The sequence below is a fragment of the Kogia breviceps genome, chromosome 11 (assembly GCF_026419965.1).
Source record: "Kogia breviceps isolate mKogBre1 chromosome 11, mKogBre1 haplotype 1, whole genome shotgun sequence".
NCBI classification, from domain to species: Eukaryota; Metazoa; Chordata; class Mammalia; order Artiodactyla; family Physeteridae; genus Kogia; species Kogia breviceps.
The window spans coordinates 82,551,232-82,576,687 of NC_081320.1; the positions used below are offsets into that span (position 1 = coordinate 82,551,232).

Here is a 25,456-nt window from a genome sequence, read left to right on the forward strand (position 1 = left end):
ACCCCCCTTCTTTTCTCATGACATAGACTTGTGCCAGGAACCAGGTTGAGTATGTTTCATACTGCCTTGCCATCAGGTTGGTTGATCCATTTTCAGTGATGAATGGGTCCAGGTGTTTTAAAGTTTCCCAACAAACTTTCATTTAGTGGTTTCATCCACTTTTACTGTTGCCTGAATTATTTCATTAGAGGATGCAACATGGTAAATTTTTTTTCCTAATTACATCATTCCATATGTACTAGCTGATAATCTTCTATAAAGAACTCCTTCTCACCAGTTACTATTCTGAATTACAATTCATACTGGAAAGGCAAGATAAATGTTTAATTCTTTCCTTTTAATTGCCAGTTTTCAGGATTGATCACTGGTTACTTCCAGTGGCACACAATGAGAAGTTGTTGCATTTTGGGCTTTCTCTCTATAAAGATCATGATGAATTCATGTTTTTTTTACATATTGAGCATACCACTCAATCAACAAAATTAAGCAGAGGTTCAACAGGGTCAGCTTGTGCTTTAGAAAGGTAGCTGGTAGAGATTAGAGGCAGAGAACCAGATCAGTTAAAAAAAGATTGCCTATCAATCAAAATCACAAATGCACCTAAACTTTGGTCCAGCAATTCTGCTTCTAGGAACTGATGCTAGCCATATAGTCGCACATTTGAAGTAGCTCAGATACAGAGTTATTTATAGCAGCATTGTTTATAATAGCAAAAGACTGGAAACCACCTGGATATCCATTAATAATAAGGGCTAATTATACTACATTCATATAATTACATAGTAAGCAGTCATAACAAAGAATAAGGAAGGTTTTTATATAGAGAAATGGAATAGTCTCCAAGGTGCACTCAGAAGTAAGGTGCAGGACAGTGTGTGTAGTTGCTGTTTGAATTAAAAACGGGAAAGATTCCCTGGCTGGGGAACTAGATCCCACATGCGCAGCACAGCCAAAAGGTTTAAAAAAGGGGGGGGGGGAGAGATATATATGTATTTGCATGTGTATAAATACAGAAAATATCTTGGACCTGTAACAAGAAAACTGCCTGGGTGGATGTGGTCTGGGAGGCTGGAGACAAGAGGTGAAAGGTACTCTTCACTTTATACCCTATGTATCTTGACTTTTCAGCCATGTGAATGTCTTATCCCCAAAATAAATACAATTATTAGTATAAAAAAAGACTTTGCTTTAGTTGAAGTCAAAGATAGTCTAATCTGAGGCAACAGGAATGGAGAAGAGTCAGACTTGTTCATTACAGAAATAAATGCTTGAAAAAAAATTTTAATAGAAAAATAAATAAATGCTTGAAGTTGTCAAGTTGAGACCTGTCCATCGGACAAGCATTGTAGATACCCCGTATCAGAGGAACTGCAGCCTCGACTGCACCCGATTTTGCACTCTCAGAAAGGAGTCAGTCCTAAGCCACAGCGCAGCCTTAGCTCGTCTTTAGGCCACTTAGGGCAAATGGGATGGGAGTTCCCTTGCTCCAGATTTTAAATCTTAGCTAGCTTCTCCCATGCTTTTCTTAAATATTTTGTGTAACCAAGGAAATTTAATAGATGAGATTACCTGGGAAGAGAAAGATTGGTTTACTCCACCCTTTCCTGTTTGTTTATACATCCTGAGCTCCACTATTCGGTGTATGGAGACCTGTGAGATTTACACAGCTTTAAATGCCTCAGGAAAGGGTGGAAGTTTGTTACATTCTTTCTCCATCAGCATCCTACCTCCCAGGGAGGGAGTGGGGCAAGGCCTACGACCAAGGGGAGGGTCCAAGCCCGAGGATCACTTGAGTAGAGCGTCCCCATGCCAGGCTTTTCTACTGCTCTTCCCTTTCAGTGTTTCTGTGTCGGGTCCATCCTTGACTTCACTAGTGGCTGGATCTGCTGGGGGCTGCCCTGAGGGGGAAGCCGGAGTCGTCCGCGAGGCAAGGATTCCTTTGTCTCCCAGTCTTCGGCTCGACGGCGGGGCTGCTGGTCAATACTCTCACGTCAGCCCGGCTGCCCGTCACAGGCCGGTAGTCTCGACAGAAAGCCAGGATTCCGCGCTCGGGAGTAAAACTCGGGCCTGGGCACTCGCACTCTCGAGGCTCGAGTAGAAGCCGCGTGGGAACCGGCGGGGGCGCGACGACTGTCACCGCGCAGGCGTCAGTCTTCCCTTCGGGGCACTGCAACTCCCATAAGGCCGTGCAGCGGCGTCCCCTGCGCCGCTAAGGCCCGGGAGCTGCGCCCGCTGCGACAGGGCTCGGGGACGCTCGCCGCACTGCATTATGGAATACATAGTTTAATAGAAAACGTCCTGGGGCACAAACTCCCAACCAAGCCCACGTGTTTACCTTGTGCACTGGGGGGACGTCAATGAAGAGTAGCTACCAGATTTCGTCATAAAACGGCGACCAAACAGGCGGCGCCATCTTCGAACTTGGACTTCCGGAAGGACTTTGGTGAGGGTGAGTGTACCACAGCGGGATGTGCGGGGCCCCACGATTTCTACCCCCCACCCCACTTCTTTTTCGGTAGCACTAAGATATTGGGAACCAACTCCGGCTCCGCTTTTCCGCCTCTGCACAGCATCGCGACCTCCAGCCCCTGAACTCCTCCGGAAACCGTCGTGGTCCCCACCTCCCTAACCCACGGTGGCAACCGTGCATCCCCCATCTCTGCTCTCCTCGGGTCTCGCCTTCTTTCCCCACGCGGCGTCCGTAACACCTCATCCTGTTTCCCGGCCGCGGCGCTGCCTACATTGCAACCCTCGGACTCTGCGAACCTACCGTAGTTCTCAGCCTTACGAAACTCAGGGCTTGCTTCCCGAACAGGCTAGTGGTGAAAGCTACCCCACGCCCAGGACTGAGAAAGGGCAGGCGGTCACCCCTAGAGAGGTAGCGGGTCGGTCTTCTCATTCTGCTGCGTTCCAGCCTCTTCCTCGGTGAGGCTCTTCTAGCCCTGGGGGTTGTGCCCCGCGCGCTGCAACCTCATTGGCGCAGGCAGGGGCCAGTTATGTTTCCCAATCTAGTCCTTTTATCCCGCAGCAACTTGGCTTTCTGTTGGGGAAGGCAGAGGTGGTAACTTCAGCTTCACCCGTGGTAACTCACTTTGTTAGAGGGGTGCAGGGTATGGCCAAGCCTTATAGCCCCAGGGACATATTGTTACACAAACCTGTCATTCCTGTGCCTTCGTCTCTTTTGGCCACTCCTTATCAACTGTAGTATTGTTTTCTTAGTAATTTTCTTTAAATTGATTTAATTTTAAGATTTAAGTGCTTTAGTCTTGATCTAAACAATGTAGATGAAACCATGGGTTTCATGGACTATAGTTTTATATATATATATACAAGTTAAAACAAAAACAGTCAAATAAAATCGTTCATTTTTGTATCTCAGAAATCACCTTGCATACAACGAGTTGTACCATAGGAACACTTTGGGAAACAATGTATTAGATCAAACAGTGTGTGTAAAGTAACTCCATACTTGAGGAGCAGTGTTATCTAATCATTTTCCACATCTGGGGAGATCAGGCTGGCAGCCTTGGAGGAGCATGGGAACCAGACAAGTTGGGGTGCAGATGTAAAATTTTATAAACTCTGGTACACATTTACTAAACATCCTTTACTTGTGTCCAGAATTTGCATTGTGAAGTCAAAAATGGAAATTAACCACCAATGCTCTGCCTTCTATGAGAAGTGAATCCTTATAGAGATTTTTGTACCTTGAGAAGTTAGTTGTTCAATCAACAAAGGTTAATTATTGTGCTTACCACGTACCAGGTTCTAGATACAATAGTGAGTCAGATAGACAAGATCCCTATCTCATGAAACTTTTAAGGAAGATAGATATGGAATAAGTAAATACCTGTAACTCTTATGATAAGAAAATTCCAGATGGACTAAAGAGCTACATGTAAAATCCAAAACTAGAAAAATTATTAGAAGAAAATAAAAGAAGACATTTTATATTCTGATATTATATCAGTGGGGTAGGAAATGCCTTTTTAAGACACAAACAGGGGAATTCCCTGGTGGTCCAGTGGTTAGGACTCTGCACTTCCATGGCAGGGGGCACAGGTTCGATCCCTGGTCAGGGAACCAAGATCCCCGCATCATGCAACATGGCCAAAACAAAAAAGACACAGAAGCCATAAAGGAGAAGACAGAAATTTAACTCATAAAATTTAACTTCAGTTTAGCAAGAAACATAAGCAAAGTTTTTTTAAAGGTGGATACAGCGAGAAAATATTTGCAACATAAATAACTGCACAGATCAATAAGGAATGATACATTTGTCCTATAGAAATATGGGCAAATTATGTGTATCGGCAATTCATAAAAGACATAGATGTCCAACATGTAAAAAGAAGTTGCTAATCTCAATTATTATCAGGACGACGCAAATAAATACAGTAGGGAAGATTTCTTTCACCCATCAGACTGGCAAAAATCAAAGATTGACAAGGGGTGGTAAAATGGGTGTACCCAGTTTTACAGTTAGTAAGAGTATAAATTGATTTTCACCTTGGTGACCTGTTTGGCAGTATCTATTAAATTTTGAAATGTGTATACCCTTTAACCCAGTACAGTAATTCCACTTCAGATGATTATTCTAGAAAAATAATTTCTCATTAATGAAGAGATCTATACTAGAATATTCACTGCAATATTATTTGTAATAGTATTATAATCCAATTGTCCATTAAATGGGAAATATCCAAATAAACTATAATCCTATGGAACACCATATAGTAACTAAGAAGAATGAAAAAGATGTATGTGGAAAAATGATATGGAAAAATCTTTAAGACATGTAGAAATTCTTTTAACTGATTCCATTTAACTAGCTCCCTCCGTGAACTGACATTCTCCATTTCCTATGTAACGCATACTTTACTGATGCCCATGGCACACTGAATTCTCGAAGCCTGTAGGTTTTCTTCCTGTAGGCCTGGTCACTCTAACTAGTTGAACTGAATGCTTGCCAAGAGTCATTTTATTGGTTCGAACATTTTTAATACCAGTTGATTTGTCACTATGTTTATATAATTATGACATTTAAATTTTAAGGAAGTTTGGGTATGTAAGAGTTACTGTTTCTATTAAAGTAAGTTGAAACATGGCAGATATACAGGTGTTTTATTGTTATTCTTTATATTTTACACTTATTTATAAGTATTTTGTATCAACTAAAGATTTTATAAAAACAATTCTAAAAAAGAAAAGAAAGCAAGCTAAACTGAATACTTTGGAGAGACAAAAGTGGTGAGTTTGCAAACAAGCAAAAAAGCTACCAAATAGGTGTAAGACAACTGTAAAAGACAGGAAATTTTGTAAACATCTGGAAGGTTACTGGACTTGAATTGCTTCTCAAGAAAAGAGAATGTGTCAAGAGACAAGTGGTAAGGAGCCTTGGTGCTTCTGAGAGGTCAAGTTAAACAAGACTGAGAAGAGTTTATTGCACTAATTGACACAACAGTTATTGATCGCTTTAGCTTCAGTGATGAGTTGAGGGCAATATCCTAGTTAGGATGCAGCAGGGTAATTAAAACATCAAGGGCAGACAACTGTTAAAGTTACTGTGAGGGGCAGGAGGATATTAGTTGGAGAACTGTGGGTTGAAGGATAGTTATATTTGTGTTAAGATGAAAATTTAAAAATAGTTAAATGTTGTTTATTTTTAAATTTTTATTTTATTTATTTATTTTGGCGGGGGTGTGTGGCATACCATACATCATGTGGGATCTTAGTTCCTCCACTAGGGGTTGAACCTGTGCCCCCTGCAGTGAAAGTGCAGAGCCCTAACCACTGGACCACTAGGGAATTCCCCTTAAATTCTGTTTAGAAGGAGTCAATGGAAAGGAAAAGGGTTTAGAAGGAGTCAATGAAAACGAAAAGGATAAACATCTTCAGTTTCTTTGGGTGGGGCAGGAGGGGGCATGGGGCTAGAACACAAGTGGAAAGTTTGGCCTTAGAAAGTGGATGAGGGGCTCAGAGGCAGGGAGTGTTAGGTTATCTGACAAGAAATTGAAGTATGGTTTTTGATTGTTTCAGAAATCTGAGGCTAAGTTATCTGCTGAGGACGAGGGGATCAGACACTGGAGGAGAGAGGATATGGGAGCTGCTTAGAGAGAACGTGTGATTGCTAGCGCTCAACTAGCTTAGATGCTGCCATGGAGAAGATGGGTGATTGGTTCATCCAGGCTTGAATTTTGCCAGGCCTATGGAACAAAAAGACAAAAAGAAAGGAAGTTTGTAATATCAACAAGAGTCTGATTAAAATAAAGGAGTCTAAACTAGATGGTATGTGGCTGACATAGGGAGAAATTGGAGAGATCAATGGATTAATTAATATGGCTAAAGAATAGTTGTAATGATAGTAGTTGAGCAATCTAGCTGTAACGATGGGAGGTTGTGATTGGATGTCTTAGTGATTTAGAGATTAAAAGGTTTTATATGCTGACAAGGTTCAGGTGTGACAGTGGAGTGACTAGCAGTGATTTAGCTAAATGTTATGAGCTTGGAAGGAACAAGTTTTTTACAAGATGGGGAGGACTATTGGTCAAGAATTGGCACTGGAGAGGAATTGAGAAAACTCTGATTCTACTTTCTACGCTGGGGTAAGTGGGATGTGAGAGAATGAGCACCCTCCCTTTGAGAGCCTGGAAAGCTAGAAGTACCTGGAATTTTTCCATCCAAGATTCTGAGTATGATTTAGGCCTTGCCAATCAAATGTGCTCTTGAAGAACTCAAATTTGGACTTGAGTTTAGAGAGGAGGCAGGCCAAAAGGCATGCATTTTGCTGTTGCAGATTGTGGCAGTCATATGGTTCTGGATCTGGGAGCCAGAGAAGAGTCTTCCTCAGTAGGTCATTTTCTGATTATTGCAGAGGCAGCTTGTTTATGGAGCCATCCAGGAGTAGCTCCATAAACAAGGGGCTTCTTGATCCAGCTTCTGGCTCCCCACCATGGCAGAGGAGAAGCCATGTGGTTCTTGAACCTGCAGCTGTAAGCAACTTCTCAATTTGACAAGTACTTGTTCCTAAACGTTTTTTCCCCAACCCTTCTATGCAAGTCGTTTTCAAACTTGAGTACGCATCAGAATCACCTAAAAGGCTTGCTATAACATGAAGTGCTGGCCCCATCCCAGAGTTTCTGATTCAGCAGGTCTGGGATAGGACTGGAAGTTTGCACTTAACTGACTAACAAGTGATGTGCCAGTTCTGGGACCACCCTTTGAGAACCACTTATGTGAACCATTTAATACCCTGTAATAAATCCCTTTTATTTATCTTGTTTCTGTCACCCTTGTGTTGTTTTTTTTCTTTTTTCTTTGTGTGTGTGTGTTTTCCACTATTTTTAATGATCTTTTATTATGTGGTCTTTTAAAAAATTCCTTCCATTTCTTAGCCCTATTGGGTATTTTGGAAGCAATATAGTATACTGTTTTTAGTTCTATTAAACATCTAAATGGTATTAGTAGCGAGTTCCCTGGTGGCCTAGTTGTTAGGATTCCAGGTTTTCACTGCCATGGCTGGGGTTCAATCCCTGGTCCAGGAACTGAGATCCCGTAAGCCACATGGTGCCATCCCCCGCATAAAAATGGTATTAGTAAACCTATATTTTTCAATTTGTCAACCTTAGAAGCAAAATTAAGAACTGCTTCTTTTGCCCCAATCTACTACAATCAGAATATTGGTATTTTTACATTGTGGGGCATTGAAATTTTTAATATATAGTCTGTTTTATACCTGTAGTTACCACAGTTAATTATGTGTCACTGGGTTAAATCCTTATTGCCAGCCTTTTAATAACACAACTTCTCCATTAGAAAGTGCTTTATATTGATTTATCTTTCATTGGCTAAATTAGGTCTTCAAGTGGATCTTTTTAGAAACTTGCATATTTAGAATGTCATCCCATTACCTTTACATGAATGACAGTTAAGTAAAGAATTCTCTTGATCCTTTTAATGTTTCTTTATCTTCTGGCATCAAATGTTTCTGAGAACTCTGAAGCTGACCTGATTTTTTTTTTCTCTTTGTAGGAGAAATTTAGTATCTTCACTTGCATTTCTTGGTCTTGATGAGTATTTATTGATTTTTGTCTCCCTTTTGCACCATAAGCCCTTTTGATCTGTAGACTGAGATCTTCCTTTATGTTAGGAAAGTACACATTTCTAAGTTTTCATTTCAGGAAATTTTCTTTTGTTAGGTCTTTGAACATTTTTTTTCCTGTTCACATTTTTCTTCTCTCTTCTTCAGGAACATCAATTATTCATATGTTGGCTTCCCACTTTCTCTTTTCATCCATATCATCTTCTCACTAATCACTTTTATCTCTTTACAACCTGTGTGGTTTTTTTTCAAACATGTCTTTCATATCACTGATTGTCTTTTCAGTAGTACGTATAGTTTCAGCATTTTGCTTCTCTGGTTTTCATTTCTTTGATTTTATTCTTTTACTCCGTTTCTTTCCTTATGACTGCCAGCTCATTTTTTTTTTTGCCTTGCCATTGTTTTATCTCTTCTTTGGTCTCTTAAATCTTGGATTCCACAGTCTCTTTGGCTTTTTTGAAAGAATAGAAGCTTTTGTTGGAAAATTTCTTGTTTTCTGGAGACTTTCTTTGAAAGGGTACTTTTCACCTTTTTCATTTGTGTCCTTTTTATTCTTTCCATAGTAACTATGCATAGGTCCCATTGGATCCTTTTTGCTTATTACTAATTTTGAATGGAGTAGTTCTCTCAGGGTTTGCTGTTTACCAGAGAACAATGTAGGTGGATTCTCACTGACCTCTATTTACCTTGATAGTGTTATATTATATCCCTAGCATATGATGTTATAATGTATCCTTCGCACCTGAGTTAAAGAGTTGGCTATTGTTATAGTTTATAATGATAGACTGTAGCTTCCTCAAGAGAGACAGTTGGAAACTTTAATTTGTATGATATTTCTTGTGGTATTTATATTAGCACACTTTTCCACTGAGGCTAATGAGTTCTTTATCCTTAAGACATATATAGACCTATGGAGGGGTTCCTCCTGGGATCTGAGCTATTTCTTCCCTTTTGTTACAGACAAGTAGGTTATTCTGGCCAAAAACTGGGCCCTTGCAGAGTTCTATGCTGCTCAGGTTTTTGGTTTGGTAGTCAGTGTATTGTTTATCTCTGTCAGTTTACTTTGGTCCATGGTTGCACAGCTGGTTTCCTGGGTTTGAAGAAAATGAAGATTCATGACCATTTTTTAGTCTATTCTTCAGTGTGGAAATGGTCTCTTAATGTAGTAGGATGTTCCTTAATTGTCTCTTAGGCTACCACCTCCCCCATCCAGCTGAAAGATTGCTAGCAGGACACTAGAGAATTACTTATTCTTAAATAAATCTGTACCTTGACTAATATTCACGAAGATGGATGTCAGATCTAGTCATCCTGTCCTCCTTCAATTTGATGTAAACTTTATATTATCTGGCAGCTATTCTTTGTAGTCTATTCTAGAAACCTGTGGCCCTTTCCTACATTCATAACAGGTAATTTTCTCTCTCTCTCTCTTTCTTTTTTTGAAGGGGAGGGGATGATTCATTTCATTGGGTTTCAGGGAGAGGAGTTAAATAATTGTTCACTCACTTTAAATCATCTAAGTAAAGCACTTAGTACAATACTTGGCACATAGTAAGCATTTAATAAATGGTAACTTTATTGTTGTTTGTTTGTTTATTGTCAGCTCCACTAACATGTGAGTTCCATGAGGTCAGAGACCTTGTCTGTCTTGCTTATAGTCATGTTACCAGTTCCTAGAATAGTGCCTGACATATAGAAGATGCTTAGTAATTATTGCTGAATGAATGAATGATCAGAGAGCTTGGGTTTCTGGTTGGTGGGGAAGGTAGGGGGAGGTTGGAGAAATGGTTGTGAGAAGAGAAAGACAGGAAAGTAGAAAAATCTGAGGCAGTGCAAATAGCTTTTACCTTCTACTCACTTGTATGTTTCTTATATGCAGGCACAGCCATTTTAGGGGGTGCTGATGGATCCCTACGGGGTCGGCTGTGTTGCTCTGGAGGAGGCCGGCCCCGTGGGGAACATGACTGTGGTAGACTCTCCTGGACAAGAGGTGCTAAACCAGCTTGATGTCAAGGCCTCTTCAGAAACAACCGGTGTGGAGGCTTCCATAGAGACGTCATTACCTACCCCTTTGCCTGGATTTGAGGATTCTCTTGATGAGAGGAGGCTCCCTCCAGAACAGGAAACCCTCTCCAGACTGGAACAGCAAGGTATGTCCCTGACCTTTCAGCCTTTTATCTCCCTATGCTCAGCTTAAGATGAACGAGAACAGGTTGAGCTCATAGGACCTTACAAACCTGGGTATGGTGTAATCTGTTCCAAAGAGGCTTGAGCTCTGGTCCCATCTCACAGACCCATATTCTTCTCTACAGATCTTTCTTCAGAGATGTCAAAGGTCCCAAAGCCTAGGGCCTCAAAGCCTGGCCCGAAGAGAGGTGGTAGGACACGGAAAGGCCCCAAAAGGCCCCAGCAGCCTAATTCTCCATCAGCCCCTCGGGTTCCTGGTCTCTTAGATCAATCCAACCCTCTGTCCACCCCCATGCCTAAGAAACGAGGTCGAAAGTCCAAGGCAGATCTGCTACTGCTGAAGTTGTCAAAAGGCCTAGATCAGCCAGAGTCTCCACATCCAAAGAGGCCCCCTGAGGACTTTGAGACCCCTCCTGGGGAACGACCCCGCCGAAGGGCTGCCCAAGTGTAAGGATTTCGGGGCACAGCTTGGTGGAGGGGGGCTGGGTGAAGGGATGAGGGTGGGGCAGATGCTGGAGAGATGAGTGGACTGTGATGAGGTGTCAGGTAAGCAGGGGTGGTGTCTGGGTTCTGGGGACTTGAGGAATCTTCTGGCTCTCACCACAGCAATTTGATCTGTGGTTAAATTTGTCTATCTGGGAGATTCCTTTCTGTACCTCATATCCTATCACATTTTTCACAATGTCCTCCAAGTCTTCATTGCAATTTTACTGCCCAGTATGTGTCAGTATATATGTGCCCTTCCATCCTTTCCCTTTGCCCTCAATGATCTCTGACTGTGGTAGAGTAAAAAGTGCTTTAGACTTGGAGTCAGAAGACCTGGGTTCAGATTCCACATATGTGATCTGAATCATCTTGGCCAAGTCACTTAACTTTCCTGGATTTCTGTTTCTACATCTATCAAAGGGGAAGGGAAATTAATAGCCACTTCACATGGTCACTGGGAGGATCTAGTGAGATAAGAATCAGCCGAGTGTCGGGCAAAGTGGGCTCTCAGTTAAGTGTCTGTGAGTATTGCTCTGACTCTGCCCTATCCTACAGGGCACTTCTGTATCTTCAGGAACTGGCTGAAGAGCTCTCAACAGCCCTGCCTGCTCCAGTGACCTGTCCTGAGAGCCCCAAGGTGAGCAGCCCCACCAAACCCAAGAAGAGCCAGCAGCAAGCAGCCTGTCACTATGGAGAAGAAGAGGATGACACCGCACGGGACGAAGACTTTGTTCTCCAGGTTGAGGCTGAAGATGGAGAAGAAAGTGAGGCCCCAAGCGAGAGCTCATCTGACCCTGAGCCTACAGTGCCCCGAAGCACCGCACGAGGATCCACCTCAGGGGTAACCTGAATAGACAAAGTGAATGGGGATAGCAGGATTATTAGAGGGTCAGCAGGATGCCTAGAAGGAAAGCTTTGGCCTAGTAACTAGGATGGCCAAAACAGGTAAAAGGAAAAAAGAGCAACTTCAGACACAGTTGAGATTGTAGGGGCTGCGGGTGTAACTGAACAAGATTATTCGTTCATATATTGAGCATCTACTCTGTGCTAGGAAACACAGGCATGAATAAGACAAGGTCCTGCTTTACAAAGCTCACAGTGTAGTAAGTGCTGCATCAGGAGTGAACAATATGCTTTAGGCATATAGAGGAAGGATAATTAACTGCTTGGACTTCATGGAGAAATGATACTTGAGCTATAGGTCTTGAAAGGAATAGGAGTTTGCCAGAGAGGATTGTTTTCCCAGAAATTGGTTGTGGCTGCAGAATAGGGCCTGGGGTAAAGTGATGGGGAAGATTACACTAGAGAGGATGAAAGGACTAAAATTGATAGGAGCCAACAAAAGGGTGTGTGTGTGTGTGTGTGTGTGTGTGTGTGTGTGTGTGTGTGTGTGTGTGTGTGTGTGTGTGTGTGTGTGTGTGTTTAATTATGGTAAAATAGATAAAACAAAATTTATCATTTTAAAATGTGTAATTCATTGGCATTCAGTGCATTCACAATGTAGTGTAACCATCACCACTATCCATTTCCAAAACTTTTGTCATTCCCAAACAGAAATTCTATACAACAGACGTTTTTTGGGGTTTTTTTGTATGTGTATGTGTGGTACGCGGGCCTCTCACTGTTGTGGCCTCTCCCGTTGCGGAGCACGGGCTCCAGACGCGCAGGCTCAGCGGCCATGGCTCACGGGCCCAACCGCTCCGCGGTATGTGGGATCTTCCCGGACCGGGGCACGAACCCGTGTCCCCTGCATCGGCAGGCGGACTCTCAACCACTGCGCCACCAGGGAAGCCCCAACATAGGTTTTTAGGTAGAAAAATAACATGATCAGTTAGGAAAATAGATTAATTTGCAGTCGACAATAAAGAAGACAGCTTCAGTTCTCCAGTTCTCCAGAGTTAGTAAGGGCCTAAATTAAGCAGTGAAGGAAGAGAAGACGGGGAGGCAGATAAAAGAGATAATATAAGAGAATTAATAGCAGTTGGGAGTTGAAGGAGAGGAAGGAGTAAGAGTTTCCAACTTTGATGGTGCTCTCATACACTCAACTTGAGAACACAGAAAGAGTGGGGGGACACGGGGGGGGAAGGTGGGAAGGCGAGGTGATGAGTTTACTTTCTGACGTGTCGAGTTGGAGGTGCTGGTAGATCAAGGGCCATCCTTCTGGAGACGTCTCTTTGCCAGTCAGATATATGGGACCAGTGCCTTACTTCTCCCAGATGCAACATTTAAGGGAACACCAAAACCCCCAGTAATCAAGATAAATATCTCGATGCAACATTTTAAAAATCAAAATTAATGCAACAAATCTATGGTGAAGAAAATATCAAAAATTTAAATAAAGATAGGAACTGTATAATTGATATTCCCTTTTGCCTCAGGCTCTAATATGGTTCAGCACCACACTGAGTCTAGAATTGGTAGAAAAGTTGAGACTGAGTAAAGTTTACATTTACTAAGATGCAGACTTGATAATCAGGCATTAAAATGGTGGTCAAAACCATGAGACATAGGATGAAATTACCAGGAGTACGTGTATTGAGGGCTGAGGAGACAGAGGGACTCTGGGAAATACTGTCACTGACCAAATGGATCAGAGGAGGGAGAGCCTGCAAAGGAATATTAGAGACGTGGGAGGAATAAGGAGAGACTACCCCATAGGGAGGGAGTTTCAAGAAGCAAAAGGAGTCCTCTGAATCAAGTGCCATGGGGGCACGCCAAGGAAGATGAACAGAAAACAGCAGGTTTTGCGGTTTTGATGGAGGAATAAGAGCAGAAGGTGAAGAAGTCATTGTAATGGTTGAAATCCAAATCTTTTAAGATGCTGATAGGTAAAAGGTTGGAGAGGAAGTAATGCCAAGAAAAGTGAAAGTTGGGAAAGCGGTCTCCTGGGGACTTTCTCCAGCTTATAAGATTCTCTCCCTTACACTTTCTTCAATTTGATCCTCAGAAGCAGAAGCCACACTGCCGGGGAGTGGCTCCCAATGGCTTACCAAATCACATCATGGCTCCTGTTTGGAAGTGCCTTCATCTCACCAAGGACCTGTGAGACTTGGGGAATGGGGGCTGGGGATGAAAGGGTGGTGGAGGAGTGCAAAGGACCATCTAGCAGTGGGGCTGTGGGAAGGGCGGAAGGCACTCACAGGGTAGAACACTGTGAAGACATTCATAACTAAAAGGCACTGCTCCAAAGGCAAGAGCTCTTTTTTAAAAAAATTTTATTGTATTTTATTTTTTGGTTGCCTTGGGTCTTCGTTGCTGCACAGGCTTTCCCTAGTTGTGGCGAGCAGGGGCTACTCTTCGTTGCGGTGCGCGGGCTTCTCTTGCAGTGGCTCCTCTTGTGGAGCACGGGCTGTAGACACGTGGGCTTCAGTAGTTGTAGCACACAGGCTCATTAGTTGTGGCTCGCGGGCTCTAGAACATAGGCTCAGTAGTTGTGGCACATGGGCTTTGTTGCTTCGCGGCATTTGGGATCTTCCCGGGCCAGGGATCGAACCCGTGTCCCCTGCATTGGCAGGCGGATTCTTTACCACTGTGCCACCAAGGAAGTCCAAGGCAAGAGCCCTTGAGCTATGCTGTCCAATATGGTAGCCACTAGCTGCATGAAGCCATTTAAATTTCATTTTCAATTAATTACATATAATTAAAAGTCCAGTTTCTCAGTTGCATTAGCCACATTTCAAGTGCCCAGTAGCTACTTGCAGCTGGCAGCTAGTGTTACACAACACAGATAACAGATCGCTCCCATCATTGGGAGCTGCTACTGGGCAGCGCTGCTTCTATTGGGCAGCGCTGCTCTAGAATTTCTCTCTTCCTTCATTCATGATGCTTCTGTTTCTTCAGCCGAGAACAGAAACATTCATACTGGGAGTTTGCGGAATGGATTCCTTTAGCCTGGAAGTGGCAATTGTTATCTGAACTGTAAGTTGAAGAAACAGCTTTGAAATCTGGGAGGGGGTGACACCACTGGAGACAGAAGGGTAACCGAGGACTCTAGATTTGTAATGGGAATCCCAGGATGGTTGAAACTTTTCCAAATGTAGGCTCTTCCCTTTGCCCTCCCCCAGTGAGGCAGCTCACTATCTGCCCCAGGAGGAGAAGTCGCCACTGTTTTCTGTACAACGTGAAGGACTTCCTGAAGATGGCACACTCTACCGAATAAACAGGTGATGATTACACCTCTTTTTCTGATTCTGGGAGACAGAAAAATGAAAAATGGATGTTGAAAGGGATGATAGATTGGCCCTGTTCTTCCCTTAATGCTGGTCCAGTTGGTCCCAAGGGTAGGAGCGCTGGCCCCCTCGATTTGCAGTGCTTATCGCTGCTGGCCAGACTGAGGGAGCCTAGGGAGGTTGAGGTAAAACCAGTTTTCAAGGTCACATCTACTCCGATAGACCTAAACAAACTGGCCCTAGAGAGAACACTGTAGTAAACCAGAATGCACAACCTGTCATCTTTGAAGGTAAGCCTAGGACTAGACAGACTTTGGGAAGGAAAGGAGGAAAATACAAATGGGGGCTAGGACTGGTTTCACTTAGAGACTGTGACTGATGTTCTGGTGCTTGCTCAAGACAGTTCACAGGAGCTCCAGGTGGAGCTTCCATTCTGTTCGCATCACTTTTTAAGAGCAGTTTTAGGTTCACAACAAGATTGAGAGTTTTTTTCCCATATACTCCCTGCCCCCCCACATGCACAGCCTCCCCCATTATCAACATCCCTCACCGGAGTGGCACGTTGGTTACAGTTGATGAACCTACACTGACACATCATAATAGCTCAAAGTCCATAGTTTACCTTTGGGTGCACTCTTAGTGTTGTACATTCTGTGGGTTTGGACAAATGTATAATGACATGTGTCCATCAATATGGTATCATACAGAGTATTTTCACTGCCCTGAAGACACTCAGTTCTGCCTATTCATCCTCCACCTCCCCCACCTCTGGTTATCACTGATCATTTTACTATCTCCATAGTTTTACCTTTTCCAGAATATTTTATAGTTGGAATCATACAGTATATAGCCTTTTCAGGTGGGCTTCTTTCACTTAGTAATGTGCATTTAAGGTTCCTCCATGTCTTTTCATGGCTTGATGGCTCATTTCTTTTTAGTGTGAAATAATACTCCATTGTCTGGGTATATTACAGTTTATTTATCCATTCACCTACTGAAGTCCTTACTACCTTTTATTAACTCTTTTTTTCATCCCATCTTTTACTTTTCTCTAGATTTAGCTCTATCACAGCACACCCAGAGCGCTTGGATGTGTCTTTCTTTACGGGGGGACCGCTCTGGGCTCTGGACTGGTGCCCAGTGCCAGAGGGGGCAGCAGCCTCGCAGTATGTGGCTCTTTTCTCCAGCCCTGACATGAATGAGACACACCCACTGAGCCAGCTTTATTCAGGCCCTGGGCTGCTCCAGCTCTGGGACCTTGGGACCTTGCAGCAAGAAAGCTGGTGAGGTGGGGCTGGGACACTACCATTGGAGGGTGGTTGAGGAGGAGAGAAGGATGGGGCTGGGCAGGGGAAGGGGCAAGGCTCGGATTGGGTTGAGATAAGGGGAGCGCAGGCTCTGGCAGCTCCAGGCCCCTCCTTCCCACCCATTCTCCCCGCATGCTTTCTCTCCTCAGTCCTGGCAACAGAGCCCACTTTGTCTATGGGATTGCTTGTGACCACGGCTGCATCTGGGACCTCAAGTTCTGCCCCAGTGGAGCATGGGAACTTCCAGGCACCCCTCGGAAGGTACCTCCCAGTTGATTGTGGGATGGCCTTAGGACTCAGAGCCAGGACCAAGGGGCCCTGGGTCTTCCCAGAGTTGGAGGGAGGTAGGTTAGAGAGTGGTGGGTGGAGTTTTTCTAGCAACTCCATATCATATTTTCAGGGACCAGAACCTGAAAAGTTTTCTGAAAGGTGCCTGAAGGCAGCAAGCCTCAGTGCAGATCTGCTCTCACCCTCTAGGCTCCTCTCTTGCCCCGGTTGGGTCTCCTGGCTCTTGCCTGCTCAGACGGGAAGGTGCTGCTGTTCAGTCTGCCCCATCCCGAGGCCCTGCTGGCTCAGCAGCCCCTAGGTGAGTAGCACAGCAAGGAGAATGTGGCTGCTGGCGTTGTGGCCAGAGCTTAGCAGGGCCTGTCTGTCTCGCCTGAAACTCCTCCAGGCCCAGTCTCTCCAGTACAAAGCCTTACTGAGTCGCTCCTCCCATCCTGACTTCACACGTGTTGTTGTTAACCTCTCTCTTTGGCAGCCTGCATGCAGTCCTCTCTTTTGCAGTCTTGTAACTGCCCTCTTTGAGCACATTACCTTTTATCTCCCCGCCTTCCTTGCTCTCCTGTGCTCTCAGGTCTTCCCCCTCTTGCTACCACAGTTAATTGGCTGTGTAAAGAGCTGCTGAAGTCTGAGGCTTGCGCCTGGGGCTTGTCTCCCCTGCCATATTCCTCTTCCTCCCCAGATCCTGTCCTCCACCTCTCCTGCCCTCACCACCACACATACACGTAAACACACTCTCTTTGTTGTGAAGAGAGGGAGAGAATATAGAGTTCTCCCTCTATATTCACCTTTGTGAAGGTGAACACAAAGAGGAAGGGGCAGGGAAATGCAGCTCCTATTTGATTGAATTTATTTGTTTTTCAACAGCACTGAGTAATTAAAGAAGAGGGCACCTAGGTTTGAACCCTGAGAAATCCCCTGTTCGGTGGTCTGGTGTTAGGAGTGGGCTGAGGAGGGAGTGGGAGGTGAGAAAGTGAAGACAGAAATGTATAGACAATTCTTTCAGGAAGTTTGGTTGTGAAGGGGATCATATAAATGAGAGCGGTGGCTGGAGGTGAAAAAGGGGTAAAGGGGTACTTTCCTGGTAGTCCAGTGGTTAAGACTCCACGCTTCCAATGCAGGGGCGTGGGTTCAATCCCTGGTCAGGGAACTGAGATCCCACATGCTGTGTGGCGTGGCCACAAAAAAAAAAAAAAAGAAAAATGAGTAAAGGAAGGCTTTGGTTTGTTCGTTTGATTTAGATAGAAGACAAGAGTGCGTGTTTACATGTGCGTATGAGAGTGACGCAATAGGGAGAGAGAAAGTGGACAGGGCAGGAGAAGGGGAGGGTAACCAAGTGAGCCATGAAAAGGAGGGGATGAGAAGAGAGCTGAGTGGAGGGATTAGCCATTCTGATAGGAGGAAGGGCAATATCAGCTAGAACAGGAGGAAAGGAGAATCTGGGGGCAGATAGAGGCAGGTTCATACTTTTTTTTTTTTTTTTTTTTTTTTTTTTGCTGTACGCGGGCCTCTCACTGCTGTGGCCTCTCCCATTGCGGAGCACAGGCTCCGGACGCGCAGGCCCAGCGGCCATGGCTCACGGGCCCAGCCGCTCCGCGGCATGTGGGATCTTCCCGGACCGGGGCACGAACCTGTGTCCTCTGCATTGGCAGGCGGACTCTCAACCACTGCGCCACCAGGGAAGCCCAGGTTCATACATTTGATGGTGGAGAGAGAGAGTGTGAGGGAAGGGCATGGTTCAAAGGGCCGGGGGTGCTGGTCTAAGAGCAAGGCCTGATTAGGACCTCAGTCCTCTGGATGCAGAGTGTCAGTTACTGCTCTTCTTCCCTCACAGATGCAGTGAAGCCTGCCATCTATAAGGTGAGTGAGGAATCTGCTGCCTTAGCCAAGGCTCCATCTTCTTGAGCCTCCCTTACCGATTCCACAGCGAGTCTCCTTCCACCTGAAAAATCTCCCACCTCCTGCTGGATTAAACGAGGATTGGAGCCTTTGTTCCAAACAGTAGTTATCCCTAACCCTAGCCTTGTCTCTCCTGTCCCTGCAGGTCCAATGTGTGGCAACCCTTCAGGTGGGGTCTATGCAAGTGTCAGAGCCCTCTGAGTGTGGTCAGTGCCTTAGCCTGGCTTGGATGCCCACCCGACCCCACCACCACCTGGCTGCTGGATATTACAATGGTGAAAAGCAAAGCAGAACATAAGGAGCTTCCGCTCTTTAAACTTTTATATATGCTTGTTTTTCTGTTGTTGTTTCCTTTTTGATTCAGTGTTCGACATTATATAACTATTCATGAAATGTAAAAAAATACAAAGAAGAGAAAAAAAGTCACTAGAATTTTTCTACTCAGAAAGAAATAATTGAGTAGATAAACATCATTTCATGCTGCTCTCTATGCATGTATAAAGATAAAAAGATTAGATGAAGAGATAAAGAATTCTGTAAAAATGGGATCATACTCTAGATACTATTTTAAATTAAAAGGTATTAAGTTTAATTATACTTTAACTTTATGGAAGGAAAAGGCAAGTGAAACTGAAAAATTAGCTAAGCTCCCAATAAATGTTCCTTCACCACAGAGAGATTAGTTCCATAAAGATACTTTTAAGATTAAAAAGGAAAAAAGTAAAAAATTCTAAATAACATTTAAGTGATTGGCATTATTAGGTTGTTGTTTTTAAATGACACTTTCACTTTTAGACACACCAGTAGACTTCCTGCTAGGGTGATAAGGAAATTAGCACTCTTAACCCTACTTCCTGTCGTCCTTCTCACCGTCTCCTAATTGTGTTTCTTTTGGTGGTCTTGTTCTTACACTGTCAAGGTATGTGATACTCAGTGCTGTTTTGCTATCTTAATTCCCAGAGTTACTTAATCTTAACTCTGTATTGAAAATGATTGCCTGTCTCCACCAGTCCTTTCATCTCAGTCTCCCCCTCCATTGCCGAATTACTTATATTGCTTAGTTGTAATTCACTGTCAAGTTTTTTCAAAAAGGCTCATAGATGCTACATTTCCTGAGTTTATGTATAAATGGGGTTTTAGCTGCACATGCTTCCCCCAACTTTTTTTTAAAAATTAATTAATTTATTTATTTTTTGCCTGCATTGGGTCTTCATTGCTGTGCGCGGGCTTTCTCTAGTTGTGGCAAGCGGGGGCTACTCTTTCGGTGCGCAGGCTTCTCATTTCGGTGGCTTCTCTTATTATGGAGCACAGACTCTAGGCATGTGGGCTCAGTAGCTGTGGCTCACGGGCTCTAGAGCGCAGGCTCAGTAGTTGTGGTGCACGGGCTTCGTTGCTCCGCGGCATGTGGGATCTTCCCGGACCAGGGCTCGAACCCGTGTGCCCTGCATTGGCAGGTGGATTCTTAACCACTGCACCACCAGGGAAGTCCTGCTTCCCCCCACTTTTGTTTATTAAATTCTTATTGTTCTTTAATTTGTCTTTCACTTTTATCAAAGTTATACTTTTGATTACCTTGTCCTCTGCCAGCCTGGTCAGGGGTCAGCTTGTTTTGGATCAGCTGAGTTAGTTTCTATTTGTCCATTTGTTTTCTATTCCTCTACATTTTGTTGCTTTTGGCTCCTAGCCTGTTCTCTTTGCCTTAGAGCAGAGTTGGCAAACATTTCTCTTAAGGTTCAGATAGTGAGTATTTTATGCTTTGTGGGCTGTTTGGCCATTGTTGCAATTATAAAGTGAAAGCAGCCACAGACCTTAGGTAAGCAAATGGGTGTGATTGTGTTCCAGTCAAACTTATTTGCCAAAATAGGCAGCAAGCTGTATTTGGCCCATGGGCTGTAGTTTGCCAACCCTTGTCCTGGAAAGTTTATGCTTTTAAAAAAATCCCTTTATTTTTATTTAGTAGGGAGTAGAGGACACTGGGTTCATCCAACCTATCTTTCAACTGCAGATCTCAGACTAAGCTATTACTTTTATGTTGATGAGAATTGGAACTAAAAATATCAGGTTGAGTCTTTAAACCATGGAGGGAATGTTGGCTAGCTAATCATGATCTCTATAGCCTTTCGTAAGGCTATAGAGGTCTGAGAGTAGAAGACATAGATCCTAGGAGCCAGAGAAAGGAATTAGAACAAGAAGGGAGAACCTGGCTCTAATACCTACGCATTCTGTCCCTACCTCAGGCATGGTGGTTTTCTGGAACCTTCCCACGAACTCGCCTCTGCAGCGGATACGGCTCTCTGATGGCTCCCTGAAGCTCTACCCCTTCCAGTGTTTCCTAGCCCATGACCAGGCTGTGCGTACCCTTCAATGGTGCAAAGCTAACAGGTATGGAGTAGGAGAGTTGTGGAGGTGGGAAGTGAAGACTGGGACAGCCTGATTCTTCCAGGCTTGTTCAGATTTGATCCTCTCCCTCTTCTCCCATCTTTCCACAGTCATTTCCTAGTCTCTGCAGGGAGCGACCGGAAAATCAAATTCTGGGACCTTCGACGACCTTATGAACCAATAAACTCTATCAAGCGCTTCTTGAGTACAGAGCTGGCCTGGCTGCTTCCCTACAATGGTGTCACTGTGGCTCAGGACAACTGCTATGCCTCGTACGGCAGAATGGAGAGAGGAGGAGCTCTGGGGACAGGCCCTAAGGGTTGGGGTGCACTGTGCCAGATGGTTGTGGGGAGAGGAGGGTTGAGGGTTGTTTCACTGAGAGTTTGAATTGTGGGGGAATAAATGAATCTAATCTTAGAAAAAGGAAGGTTTTCTTTTCTCTTTCTCTTACAGTTATGGACTCTGTGGAATTCATTATATTGATGCTGGTTACCTTGGTTTCAAGGCCTACTTCACTGCTCCTCGAAAAGGCACTGTCTGGGTGAGCCCCTTTCTTCCAAACCTTCATTACACAGGAAAACGTTTCCTTTACTCACCTAGTGGTGGTTAGAAAGAGGCAGTAGTGGGTTTTTTGGTTTGTTTGTTTGTTTTGTTTTGTTTTAATATTTTTAAATTTATTTTATTCTTTTTGGCTGCATCAGGTCTTAGTTGCGACACACAGGATCTTCACTGAGGCATGTGGGATCTTTCTCGTTGTGGCGCGTGCGCTTCTCTCTAGTTCTGGCATGCAGGTTTTCTCTTCTCTAATTGTGGTGCGCAGGCTCCAGGGCACGTGAGCTCTGTAGTTTGTGGCAAATGAGCTCTAGTTGAGGCGCGCGAGCTCAGTAGTTGTGGCACGTTGGCTTAGTTGCCCCGCGCCATGTGGGATCTTAGTACCCTGACCAGAGATCGAACCCACATCCCCTGCATTGGTAGGCGGATTCTTTACCACTGGACCACTGGGGAAGTCCCAGAGGCAGTAGTTTTGGATAAAAGGAGAAGATAGGTGTGTGGTAATTATATCTTCAGGGATATGGGTTATGATAAACTCATATTTGTTTGTGCGAACATGTCTCTCCCCCCTCAGACTGTGAAGTTGTTACCAGTTCACAGAACTGAATAAATATGAGTGAATGAATGAATGAAAAATATCTCTCTCTTCCTGTTAGAGTCTTTCTGGATCCGACTGGCTCGGGACAATAGCTGCAGGAGATATATCTGGGGAGCTCATTGCAGCTATATTGCCTGATATGGCACTGAACCCAATAAATGTCAAACGACCTGTAGACCGAAGATTCGTACGTATATGAATATTTAATAGCAGCACCATCTGTTGCGTCCTAATCCACATGACCTCTCAAATTAGTGCTACCAATTAGCAGCAGAGTACAAATTAGTACTGGGTCTCCCAGCCCTGATATTCTCCCTGGTAGTCTTAGAATAGAGCTGTACATCATCTCCCCTACCCTCGTGCATCTGAACATATGTTTAAACATACTACTTACAGTCTTTTCCTGCTCCAAACCAATTTTCTCTCTTTTACTTTTATTCAGTCTTCAGTATTATAGAACCTAATCTAACATTCTTCTTTCTAGCCTATATATAAAGCAGATCTGATGCCATACCAGGACAGTCCTCAAGGTCAGGACCACTCTTCTGCTTCATCCGGGGCCCCCAACCCTCCCAAGGCTCGAACTTATGCTGAAACCGTCAACCATCACTACTTGCTGTTTCAAGACACAGATTTGGTAAATTGAGGCCAAGAGAATGGGTGTGGCATTAGAAAAAGTTAAAAACTTGAGTCCTTGTATAGTAGGGAATCCTAAGGAGTTCCAGGAGAAAGATGCAAAACTAAGATGCTGCTCGCTTTCTCTCTCCTATTACATCCTCCTCCCCAGGGTTCATTCCACGGTCTGCCCCACAGAGAACCAATGCTGCGCATGCAGGAGGGCGAGGGGCAAACGCGGCTCTGCCTGGACCGGCTACAGCTGGAAGCTATTCATAAGGTAGGAACCTTATCTCTCATCTTTGCCATCCTTCATCTCATTTCCTCCCAACTCTGGGCCTGTGAGCAGTGAAATGGGATATGAAAAGGTAACGGAGACGGTGAAGAGGGGGAAACAGCTCCGGCACTCTCATCCTCCAGAGCATGATAGACATACCTCATTCATCGTCTTCTCATTCCTACCTCTCACCCCATCGTGGTCCTCCTATCCTTTCAGTTTGTGGCTCTTTTTTTTTTTTTTTTTTTCCTTTCTGCTCTTACAGCTAAGACTCACCCTAAAGCAACAACTGTGAGCATCTCTTTTGTTTTCTTTTCTCTTCACAGGTACGTTTCAGCCCAAACCTGGACTCCTACGGATGGCTGGTCTCCGGGGGGCAGTCAGGGCTGGTTCGGATCCATTTTGTCCGGGCACTCACCTGTCCACTGGGCCACCGTATGCAGCTTGAAAGCCGAGCCCACTTCAATGCTATGTTCCAGCCGGCCTCCCCCACTCAAGGGCCTGGCTTCCCTCCAACCAGCCATCGCCTTCTGCCTGGTCCCTAGTCGTGGTCCCCACAGAACACTCAGGATGAAATCTGCCGAGAACAACTGGCCCCGTGCACACAGCCATAGGAACTGGGGCTTTTCTGGACAGTGAAGCTGCCAGGCCTGGACCTTTAGACCTGCCTCCCCAGGACTCCTTAGATCCCTCTCTTTCCACAGACTTCTTCTGTCATCACAGCCCCCCGCGGGCAGGGGGGTTCTCCCTCCACAAACTCTCAAGTCTCCTCAGCATAGAACTATGACTCACGAGAAACACTCAGGCCTGACCTAGGCTTGGGAGTCAAATTGCTCATATTGAGCATATTGTGAAGTGGGTAAAACTAAGTAAAGGTACTGGGTGTTTTTGAGACCACATGTGAGTGGGTGTTTGGAGAACTGGAAAGGGTATCTGCATGAAGGCTCCTGTCTGACTGTATTCCAGGATCCAATATTACTGCCTTCCTAACTTCCTCTTTAGAGTACCCAACACATAGGCCCACAAGGGGGTGATGGTAATTCATTGCACTGAAGCTGCTTATAGTACTTACTTAACTGAGGAACACACCACAGACACCCTGCCAACAGAACAGTGGCTCAGATCTTACTTGCTCCGGCTTATGAAATATTCCCAATCACTGGTCATCTGACCCTTCTTGAGCACTCCTAGACAGTCCTTTTTTTAAAAATCTTCCTTTATAGCAAGTCAAACAGTATACCTCTATAAATTTTACCATGGGTGTTAGGAAATCTAGTCACTCTTCCCTATGATTGCCCTTTTAAGTATTTAAAAATAGCTATCATGTGTTTCCCAAGTTTTTTTCTTCTCTAGATTAAATATCTTCAGTTACTTTAACCATTCTTTTACACGTCATGATTTTTGATCCTTCATTATACTGTCACACTGTTGACTTATTAAACGTATTTAGCCACTTTATTTCAGCTCTATAGGAGGTATTTCAAACCCAAGCACAGTAGTGTATTATAGCTCATCTTGTTAGAGTCCTCTTGTGGGATGTTGCAGACTCACAGTGACTGCAGTATTGCCTCTTAAGCAAGGATAGTCCCCACAAGGAGAAATAAGCAAACAGTCTTGGAATGTATAAGAGTACAACCTGAGGTTTGGGGCAGGGAGTATAGTCCGATGACTTCAGGAAATACGGAAAAACACAAAGCCAGCTCCTATTTAAGGGAGTGGAGATTAGTTCAGCGCCTACCTGGAACAGAACACTTTGACACTGTAGACTGATTGGCCAAATATCTGGGAACAGCTTTCTGCCCGTTCAGTGTAGGGAATTTAGCATTATGTGAGAAAATCTCCTTTAAGAGGAAAGGAATCAAGTAGTTCAGTTTCTGCCCTGTACAGAAGAGGAAACAGATTTGGAGGCAACCCAGACCATTAGCAGCAGAGAGACCACAACTCATGTCAACGCAAAGCAGCCAAGTATGCACCATCCTATTGTGCCAGCTCAGGTTATGCCAGTTTTCTTTTTGCGAGGACTGGTAGGGAAGTGCTTTCCATTGCAGAGGAGCTTTGCTCATTCTACACAACAGCCGCTTGACACTGCCTCAGGAAATCCCACTTGCAATGGTAGAAAAGATGGGGCCTGGGGGGCTTCCCTGGTGGCGCAGTGGTTGAGAATCCGCCTGCCGATGCAGGAGACACGGGTTCATGCCCTGGTCCGGGAAGATCCCACATGCCGCGGAGCAACTAAGCCCGTGAGCCATGGCCGCTAGGCCTGCGCGTCCGGAGCCTGTGCTCCGCAACGGGAGAGGCCACAACAGTGAGAGGCCCGCATACCACAAAAAAAAAAAAAAAAAGATGGGGCCTGGGGACCCATGTCATTGAGGCTGTAGGTTGGTGTTGGCAGCCCTGCTCCTGCTGCTGGGTCTCTGCCCTAATCTCATCCTCCAAAAGAAAAGCAGGAAAATGCTTTCAGCCCTTGCTCTCTTTCTCTGCCGTAAGCCCTTTTTGCCCCAGGCCACTCCCCTTCCAAACTTTCCTCCTGATATATACTTTATACTATCCATGGGTTCCTGTACTTTTCTTCCTTTGTGCCTTTGCTCACACTCTTCCCTCTTC

At 44.5% G+C, this 25,456-nt stretch overlaps 1 protein-coding gene across 1 annotated transcript; it reads left to right on the top strand.

Moving 5' to 3' along the window:
- The first annotated feature begins 2,178 nt into the window (after positions 1-2,178).
- Positions 2,179-23,749, top strand: GTF3C2 (general transcription factor IIIC subunit 2). Its single transcript, XM_059079926.2, has 19 exons — positions 2,179-2,449; positions 9,981-10,251; positions 10,414-10,735; positions 11,330-11,615; positions 13,722-13,816; positions 14,615-14,692; positions 14,839-14,937; positions 15,999-16,226; positions 16,400-16,511; positions 16,728-16,836; positions 18,367-18,392; positions 18,577-18,706; positions 20,669-20,813; positions 20,921-21,082; positions 21,264-21,351; positions 22,019-22,147; positions 22,445-22,597; positions 22,748-22,855; positions 23,179-23,749. The coding sequence occupies exons 2-19, from the start codon at positions 10,005-10,007 to the stop codon at positions 23,395-23,397; spliced, it is 2,736 nt and encodes a 911-aa protein (XP_058935909.1). The 5' UTR covers positions 2,179-2,449; positions 9,981-10,004; the 3' UTR covers positions 23,398-23,749.
- Positions 23,750-25,456: the final 1,707 nt, after the last annotated feature.

Bases quoted from the DNA above. Each gene is read 5' to 3' on its own strand.
- GTF3C2 (XM_059079926.2), top strand. From the start codon at position 10,005: ATGGATCCCTACGGGGTCGGCTGTGTTGCTCTGGAGGAGGCCGGCCCC. The intron at 10,252-10,413 runs GTATGTCCCTGA...TCTTCTCTACAG, and splicing joins CTCCAGACTGGAACAGCAAG to ATCTTTCTTCAGAGATGTCA. The intron at 11,616-13,721 runs GTAACCTGAATA...TTTGATCCTCAG, and splicing joins CACGAGGATCCACCTCAGGG to AAGCAGAAGCCACACTGCCG.